Source organism: Pseudomyrmex gracilis, unplaced genomic scaffold, assembly GCF_002006095.1.
Source record: "Pseudomyrmex gracilis isolate BER0280 unplaced genomic scaffold, ASM200609v1 scaffold_332, whole genome shotgun sequence".
NCBI lineage: Eukaryota > Metazoa > Arthropoda > Insecta > Hymenoptera > Formicidae > Pseudomyrmex > Pseudomyrmex gracilis.
In genome coordinates this window covers 1-9,766 of record NW_018020916.1, presented here as the reverse complement: position 1 = coordinate 9,766, position 9,766 = coordinate 1, and the positions used below count along the sequence as shown (strand labels likewise).

The 9,766-nt window shown below is 30.2% G+C and overlaps 1 protein-coding gene across 3 annotated transcripts; it reads left to right on the top strand.

Moving 5' to 3' along the window:
- The first annotated feature begins 5,431 nt into the window (after nt 1-5,431).
- Nucleotides 5,432-8,599, top strand: LOC109860117. 3 transcript variants are annotated; one of them, XR_002250781.1, is made up of 5 exons: nt 5,432-5,660; nt 6,029-6,178; nt 6,363-7,799; nt 7,944-8,270; nt 8,371-8,599. XR_002250781.1 is itself a non-coding variant. In XM_020438989.1 (3 exons), exon 3 carries the CDS (start codon nt 6,389-6,391, stop codon nt 7,811-7,813), a length of 1,425 nt encoding a protein of 474 aa, XP_020294578.1. In that variant the 5' UTR covers nt 5,432-5,660; nt 6,029-6,178; nt 6,363-6,388; the 3' UTR covers nt 7,814-7,879. The 3 variants fall into 3 exon arrangements, 2 of the variants coding, with proteins under 2 accessions (XP_020294578.1, XP_020294579.1); XM_020438989.1 differs by lacking the exons at nt 7,944-8,270; nt 8,371-8,599 and having other exon boundaries at nt 6,363-7,879; XM_020438990.1 differs by lacking the exons at nt 5,432-5,660; nt 7,944-8,270; nt 8,371-8,599 and having other exon boundaries at nt 5,860-6,178; nt 6,363-7,879.
- The last annotated feature ends 1,167 nt before the right edge of the window (nt 8,600-9,766 follow it).

Genomic DNA, 9,766 nt, shown 5'->3' with positions numbered 1-9,766 from the left:
TTTTATCTAATTGTTCTCATTAGATATTATATATGTATTAACGTCAACATATATTCAAAAATACGACGTATCTCTTTTGTGATTTTCAGATAGAAAAATGCTAGTGCCAAGCAAACGCGTATTCTTCCACGGAACCTCATGCATATCTGTAGATATGCATGATATGTTTTTTCCATATCTACGCTGTATCAAAAGTCAAACTCAACCGCGATTTGAACGTCTTCGTGCTTTTATCAGGAACCGACCCAGATAACACATGAACGTCTTCTGGAAATCCAAAGATCCAAACATCTTATACAAACGAAACGAATATCTTGTGGATATCCTATTTTAATCCCAGGATCTTCCCTGGATGTCATGAGAAAAAACAAATGAGCGCCTTTTTTAGTTTCTGAAAACTCTATATCTTTAAGTTATTATGTAGGACGTTTGGTAATTGTTTAGAACTCTTACAGAAAAATAATAAAATTTGGCAGGGCACCGATAGCCAAGATTTCTTTTGCGCAGATCGACGATTGCATAGGTTTCGTTTGCCTAGATCCCGTTTGCACAGAAAATTTTTGCGCAGATTCCGATTGCGCATAGTTATTATTACATTTGCGAAGTAAATATTTTGCTTATATCACACACTATACTATATATGTGGGCGGGGAAGAGGCTCCGCCCCTCCCCCTGCAACCTCTTCCCGAAACAATCTAATCGAACCTAATCTATAGTATGTTTGTACAATGACGACTATGCGCAGAAATTTCCTGTGCAAACGGAACCTATGCAACCGTCGATCTGCGCAAAAGAAATCTTGGCTATCAGGATCCTCTCATAAAATTTTATTACTGAACTACTGATATATTAACAATAGTAATATCACTCGGCATTTCTGTAAGAAATATTTTTCATCCTTATTTTGTATATTAACAATAGTAATATTACTCGGCATTCTTGTAAAAAATGTTTTTCACCCTTATTTCTTCTTGAAGATTTGATACTGTTAAGCCTTTCAGCTCTTATATACTTGATTAGAAAGAATCGATCCGAAAAAAATCCTAAGATGTTAAATGGATTCGAACTCGTGATCTCCTTGTTCGTAGCCCTTGCACTCAGACCGCGAGGCTATTGGACCTAATTACCAAAGTACCCCCAATTTTAGAAACATAAGAAACCTCTACCTCTAAATTCGAAATTTCAACGATATTTAAAGGGTTAAATGAAAAAATACAATATTCTCTCTGGAATGTGAACGACTCTCTTACAAAAAATATTACTAGCTATCCTCGGCACAAATATCAGCAGTAATTTTGTGCCAATAATGTAATAGTATGGTTGTACAGAAATTCTTGTACAGAAAAGCAATAAAAATATTTTAAAAAGATGATATAAAATCCGTCAAATAAATATAATAAAGTTTAACAGAACTTGATCGTTTATGTTCAAAAAAATATGTTCAAAAACCGTCGTAAAAACGAGAGAATGTTCTCTGGATGTCCTTTAGATGTATTTTGAATGTACGTGAGAAAGTTGTGGTATGAAAAAATAATATATATAATATACATATATTTTTATAATATTTTTATAATTTTTTTCTAATTAATAATAGAAATCAATAAAGATAGCTCAAAAATTTTTTAATTATATAGACAGATGTGTGGTGATTGGCTGTTTGGAACAGATACAGATGTTGATGTGTATATTCAAAAATGGTTTATTGCTATAGATTATGCAAATTTATTACAAAGCTTTCGACCTTTGGTTCAGGTCTTTCTTAATGTTGTACTACAAAAAATATAAAATAAATAGTTCGCAATAAAGGATACGTTACAATTAGTAGAACTTAGTAAAAACTTACAAAAAACTCACAAACAAAGAATGATGGTCGTCATTTAGTGGTAACTAGTCGGTGGTAGGACCAGAACTTGACTATCACTTTATAACAGTAACAAAGTGACTGAGGGGAGTTGAGATTCAAAAAAGACCTAAACCAAAGGTCGAAAGCTTTGTAATAAATTTGCATAATCTATAGCAATAAATTTTTGAATATACACATTTTTGAATATACACATCAACATCTGTGTCTGCTCCAAACAGCCAATTACCACACATCTGTTTATATAATTTTTTCTAATTGTTATTTTTACTAATTCCCAGAAAACATATGTAGATGTCTTTTAAAAAACCAACATCTAATATAGATAATAGACAAGAAAAAGTAAATATTCTTTAAACATCCAGTGAACATTTATATTTTTTTATACTACTTAAAAATTCTAAATTCTCTAAAAATTCTAAAATCTCTAAATTACATTAAATATCCTATGTAATTAAAACCCATACAACACATTTTATCTTGCGGATATCCCAAAATTATCTGGATTTTAAAGTGCAATTCCAGAGATATCCCAATAAGTAATTTCCGGGATATTACAATAAGATATCGTAAGATATTTTATGCAGAGCCAAAAGATATAACAGGATATCTTTTGCACACTCTGAGATTTATTCTAAATATTCCAAATATATCTCATGGATATCTACTGAATATATCAAAATGTCCAACTAATATTCGGTAAATATCTTTTAAACATCTGTGCTGTCGGACATGTTTACCCATACAGCACAGTTCATTGCAACTATATTGCAGCAACGTTGCAACATTGCAATTACAATGCAACATTTCAAAGACATTGCAGAGATATAAATCCGCAAAATATTAGCACACTTGTAGCAATATACCAGTAATATTTTAGAATCATTACAAAAATGACATTTTGTAATGTAATAATAATTATATATCTTAGTAATAAAATATTATAATAAAATAATTTTTGATACTAGTTTATTGTATATAAAAAAACCTGATAACAATTAAGATATAGGCTCGTTATAGGAAGTCTAAAAGTAAATACGTGTAGTTTTTAAGAGTTTTAATATATTTATACAAGATGTTTTTTCTGTTTTAGGATGAAACATATGAAAGGATATGTGAAATAAGGGAAACTTTTATAAACAAAAGTTTGCAATAATTTTATATCTAAAATATATAATATAAAGCTATATATAAATAATATATTTTTTTAAATTAAAATATTGTATTTGTGTTCATCACTCATCAAAGTTATTTAAAATATTGTATTTAATTATATACAGGGTGTCCCAGAATTGCCGTACAATCTCTCGTAGGCAGGTAGAAGGAGTAAAACTGAGTCGAAAAGTCCTGAACCATTTTTTTCTATTATTTATAATAAAGGAGTAATTATTGAGTAAATCAGGCCAATCAGCGCAGACCTTTAGCCAGGTACACGTCAGTGAGCACTCACACACATCAGGCGCGCGGCTTACTCACGTGCGCCTGGCTAAAGATCTGCGCTGATTGGCCTGATTTACTCAATAATTACTCCTTTATTATAAATAATAGAAAAAAATNTTATAATTTAAAAAACTTCAGAGCCCAAAAGATTTTCTATTAATTGTTAAAGTATTGTATTTAATTTTACACACACACACACACACGCACACACACACACACACACATATATATATATATATATATATGTATATATACACACTATTGTATTTTTTTGAACACAAATATAATACTTTAATCTAAAAAATATATACTTATATATACCCACACAACACACTATCGTAGGGATATTTTACAGATATTATTATATCGCAATATCCATAAGACATCCCAAAATGGTCTCAGATATCTGAGAGATGTTCATAAGTTGTACTAATGTCCGCTTTAGTAATATCTTACGAATAACTGATGATGTTCAAAGAATATCCGAGAGAACTCAAGAAATATCGTACGATATAATCCCACATAGCACGTAATATCACAGTAATATGCATGAAATGCATTACAGCAATATTACGATGATATTAACATACAAAGATGTTTTTTCGGGTTTGAACCGCGTTAGTGTCATTTTTATACAGACGTTTCGTGAACATTACAGCTCACTTCATCAGGGTTTGAAGAGCAGCCTGATACTGGTCAAATTACGATGATATATAAAAAAAAATCTGACACATTGCCTTGTAAAAAAAAAAAATTAATTAAAGATTTCACACAAATTAATTTTTAGAGACCTGATTCTGTTTACCGATCAACTGATGAACTCGATGAAAGATACCGCGACTCGGAAAAAATCCTGTAATGATGATAGGACTTGAACTCGAAACTTCCATATTCGTAACTCCTGCATTCTGTCCGCGAGACCACTGTTCTTCACTGAAATGTAATTCTTTTATCTACTCATTATCAAGCTATTCTACACATTTCATTTATTATGTATTTAAGTTGTTAGTTTATTAAAACTATTGCAGTGCAATGTATCTACAACAATGGATAAAAATATTTTTATTATTATTATTGTTATTATTGTAATTATTGTTGTTGTTGTTATTATTATTATTATTAAATATAATTTAAAATATATTATTACAACGTGAACAAATGTTTTATTAACATATACTGATTTTTATTATAGTCAATTCTTAATAAATATATATCAAATGTGTGTGATATATAACAATATGTATACACATTTATATGTATCTTTTTTATTATATATAATAACAGTATATAGTAAGTATTTATATAGTAAAAATGTTATACACACACAAAGTGGTTTTTGTTGATATAATATAATTTGAAGACAAATGTATAAAGACGTTCTACGTTTTCAGATGTTTGAATAAGTTTTAGACACTTTTATATATAAGCTTATTTTTTAAATATAAAAATATTGGAAATATTGATTTAAAATTATAGTAATAATATAACTAAAGTATTGTACATATATGAATTTATATTGAGATTGCGTTTACACTCTGAAATATTTTACGATATTCTCAAGATAAAATATGTTATGTTTACAGATGTCCGACAGCACAAATGTTTAAAAAAGATATCTACCGAATATTATTTGGATATTTTTTGAATTATCCAGTAGAGATATCTATGAGATATATTTGGAATATTTGAAATAAATCTCATAATGTGCAAAAGATATCCTGCTATATCTCTTGGCTTTGCGTAAAATATCTCATGATATATTTTATCGTAATATCCCGGAAATTACTTATTGGGATATCTCTGGGATTGCACTTGAAAATCCGGATCAGTTTGAGATATCCGCAAGATAAAGTGTGCTGTGTGGTTTTATAATATTGGGTTGGTGGAAAAGTTCTGTGGATTTTTTAATAGATGACACTAGTGTCAGAAAATAATTATCGCGTGTCGTTCAAATGTCAGTCTGCCGCACATATTTTGACAAGTCACACTACGCTTGACATTTGGCAGAAGTGTTTGTTTTGGTCGGATGTGTTATGCGTGTACGGCATACAACTAAAATGGAAGATCAAAAATTGCATTTTCGCTATATTTTGCTGTTTTATTCCGTAAAGGATATAAAGCGGCGGACGCTAAGCGCGAAATATGCATCATATATGGTGCCTCGGTCTTAAGCGCAGACACATGCAAAAGATGGTTTGCTCGCTTCCGTTCCGGAGAATTTAACCTCCAAGATGCACCATGCTCTGGACGGCCAAATTCTGTTAACGACGATCAACTCCTGGTTACAGTGAAGAGTGATCGACACTTAACAACTCGAGAGATTGCGAAGCGCTTCGGCATTCATCATACAACCGTTAAGGTAAATGTCCCAGTGATTAAACGTGTCCCAGTACTTAAACACTCACTCGAATTTTCATTTATATTAAACTATTTTCCTGATATTTACAATAATCAAAAGTTTTATTAATATTTTTAATTGTTTTATTATTAAAACATTGTAATAAAAGTTTTCTAAACAGTAGATGTGATAAAGAAAAAAATAGTTTTTGAGAGTAGCAAATTTATTGCGTTTTCAACTCTTACGTTAGCGGTTTGCGTAAGACAAAGTATATTCTTCTTAAGGTTATAATTAAATACACAAAATAAACTTTTTGTTCAGCAAAGATTTTTCAAACTCAGTATAGACTATAGATTGATAAAAAACTTTGTTCTATCTTTAATTTTTAGTTATAATAATTAAATTATCGTATTTATGTACTGGTACGAGAATCTGCCGGTGGCGGAGTTGTTAAACACTTGATTCATCATAGCGTAGTTAGTCTTGCATACACGTATTGAGTGATATTTGTGCGACAAAACATAATTTGCAACAAATCAGTAAGTAGTTTTGTGTTTTTATAGTTTCATTTTATTTAAACGTACTAAAATAATAATATTTTAACTAAAATATTTAAATATTATATGATAAAGTAGATGACTTGTTTTCATAACCTTATCAAAAGGTTATGAAACTTTAATTTGAATAGTTTTTACATTAACATTAATTTTTATTTGTTTTAAGTAATTTGGATGACAAAAACTTAAAAAATGTCAAAAGAACAAGAAAGCAGAGAGAAAAAAAACTACGATCAAGACGACGTCAATGATGCAGTGGATGCTGTCAAAAAAGGCATGTCATTACGTGTTGCCAGTAAAACATTTGGTGTTCCCTACTGCACAATTTATGTAAAATCTAAAAATATTGTTCCTTTGATGACTCGAAAGGGCCCACGAACATATTTAACAAAAGAAGAAGAAAACAATCTTGTAGAATGGATTATGTATCTGGGTGAACGTGGATTTCCAGTAAATAAAAATCAACTTTTAGACAGTGTGAGAGATGTAATTGTTCAATTGAAGAGAGAAACTCCTTTCGTCAACAACAGACCTGGTCGTCACTGGTACGAGGCATTTCTCCGGCGTCATCCTCAGTTAACTTCAAGAGTAGCTCAAACGTTAACATCAACTCGTGCTTCAGCAACAGAGGAGGTTTTACGTAATTGGTTTAAAGAAGTCGAACAACACTTGAGAAAATTAGATTTGCTAGAAATCGAACCATCGAGAGTTTTTAATTGCGATGAAAGTGGATTTCAACTTTGTCCAAAACCAGGTTATGTTATTGTAAGAAAAGGTTCCAAGTCTGTGTATAAAATTGCTAATGGTGATGAAAAGGAGTGCTTGACTTCATTATTTATGGTGAATGCAGCTGGCTCAATGGTCCCACCTATGGTTGTGTATTGGTACCAAAGAGTGCCATATAGTGTAAGCAGGAAAATGCCTGCAGGATGGAGCATTGGCTTGACTGAAAAGGGATGGATGACTGCGGAGTCATTCTTTGAATATATTTCAAACATCTTTTATTCATGGCTGATAAAAAATCAAATTAAATTTCCAGTCGTCCTTTACCTTGATGGTCATTCATCGCACTTGACTTTGCCTCTGGTTCAGTTTTGTCGCAGTAACCAAATTGAATTAATTGCATTGTATCCCAACGCAACCCACATTCTCCAGCCGTTAGACGTATCTGTGTTCCATCCTTTAAAAAATGCGTGGCAAAAGACTGTGAGTAATTGGAGATTACAAAACGAAGGTCAACGTTTGAGAAAAGAAGATTTTGCTCCAGTATTGAAAACAACACTCGACTCTTTAACAAACTTAGAAAATATGATTAAAAATGGGTTCAAAACCTGTGGATTACTACCTTTTTCAGCAAATACTGTTAATTTTAATATATTAAATAAAAATAAGAAACCTGGCTGCACTGAGAGCGAGACCAATGACATGAATTTGAATTCTACCAATAATAAACACAAATATAATAATCAGTTACAAATGTTTGAAAAAAATATTGATTCGGAGATACTAAAAGATTTCAAATCAGCGGAGCTCACTGGATCATGGACTGGACCAATTCAATACGAAGGATTGTTTATGTACTGGATGAACATCAAGCAACAATGTAGTGTGAATTGAACCTAATTTTATCATAACAATATAACTAAATATTTTAATATTTTTGTAAATAAATTTATTTAAAAAATTTCACGACTATATTTTTTAACAATTTGAGAATTAAATAAGTTTAACATTTTTATTCATTTAGGAGAGAAAATTGTTGCCGTAGAAAACAAAGAAGAACATAGTTCAGTATTAAGTACGAAAAATAGTAATGTCACTTTAGATTCTAATCTATCGCTTCATTTTGACGAAAGAATGATTGAGAGTGTGAATGATGAATGTAATATTACTGTAAATAATACGGAATGTGTAAGCGAAAAAAATAGTTACGTTCTAGTTGAAAATCAAGAACTAAATCTAGAAAATGAAGACATTCCTATCATAATAGTACAAGATTCTAATATTGAAGTATTAGATACGAATATTTCACAAGATTCCAATATTAAAATATTAGATATAAATATTTCACAAGGTTTGTACATTTAAATCCTATGTTATTAAATTGAAATATTTATTTACTTTATAATATGTAATGTATTGATAATCTAAAAAAGATTCAATTTTTTTTGCAGTCAAATGTAGCACTGATGACAATAATAACTATAGTAATAATAACGTACAAAATCGGATGTCTTCACCGTTTAAAAATAAATTGTTTTTATTTGGCCAAAACCAGTCGAGAAAAAGAAAAAGTCGAAAGAAAAAATCCCAACAGTAGCCACTTCTGAAGAATGGATTCAATATCATTTAAAAAAAGAAAAAGAAAAGCTTCAGAAACAACAAGAAATTGAAGAAAGAAAGAAAAAAGAATTGAAGCAAGAGAAAAGAAAATCCAAGAACAAGAGTTAAAAAGACTTATAAAAAAAGAAAACTTAAAAAAAAGCAGCAAGAAAATGAAAAAAGAAAGAAGAAAATAATTGAAGTTAAAGAAAAAAAATTCAAATGCAAGAATTACAAAAGCGCATAAAAAAAGACAAACTGAAAGAAAAGCAGCAAAAGAATGAAGAAAGAAAGAAGAAAAGAATTGAAGAGAAAGAAAAGAAAATTCAAAAGCACTTTTTTCTTGTTTATATACTTAAAAAAGTATATAAACAAGAAAAAAGTTAAAGAAAACTTAACTATCCAAAATTCATAAAAAAAAGTAAAATTACAAAAAAAAAGAACCTAATATATATATTCGTTTCTATTATTATTATTTATTATATTAGTAGTTTACTTGAACATTTATTTAAAAACATGTTTATTTAAAATAAGTTATCAAGTTGTTAATTTAAAATATAAAAAGTTTATTTTTAAAAAGTTTTGTAAAATCTTCAAATTTTTTAGTGATTTGTAATAAATCTATAACTTTTCATGGAATAAAATGAATGAATAATTTTTTTCCTGTTCTATATTGTCGTGTTAATAATAGCGTTTAAGTACTGGGACAAGATAATTTAAGTATTGGGATGTTACGTCCTGGCCCACGGTTACGGTCGGGCTAGGGTTTAAAAAGCCGGAAAAATTGGAAAAATTACCGGAAAAATTGGAAATTTTTCCGACCGTATTTTTTCTGGAACAATTAGGAAAAATATTTTTTGTTGCATTTTTTCTTCTAAATTGTGTTTCACAAGTCAACCATTAGATATTTGAAGACAATGCGAATGCCGCAAACACGGTCTTCTTACGACCAACGAAACAGAAGTGCAAGGGTTTAACGTAAGCGTGCACTTAGGCCCTTTGTTCAATCAAACGGAGTGCGATAGCCGCAAACCGATTGCGCCAAAATGATGCTAGGGGAGTACAAACCACGAAGTAAGAGTAAGGAGATCGAACTCTGTGATATAAAAGTGGTCCCGATTCTGACGCCTAATTGGGAGGGAATCCGCTCAAAGGAATAGTTTCTTACGGTTGGACGCCATTTGCAATTAGTAACGTAACCTAACTTTATCTGTCAGTTTTGTTTCTTTACAAATCATGGCATGCTGG

Excerpts from the sequence above, each read along its gene's own strand:
- LOC109860117 (XM_020438989.1), top strand. The coding sequence starts at position 6,389 with ATGTCAAAAGAACAAGAAAGCAGAGAGAAAAAAAACTACGATCAAGAC.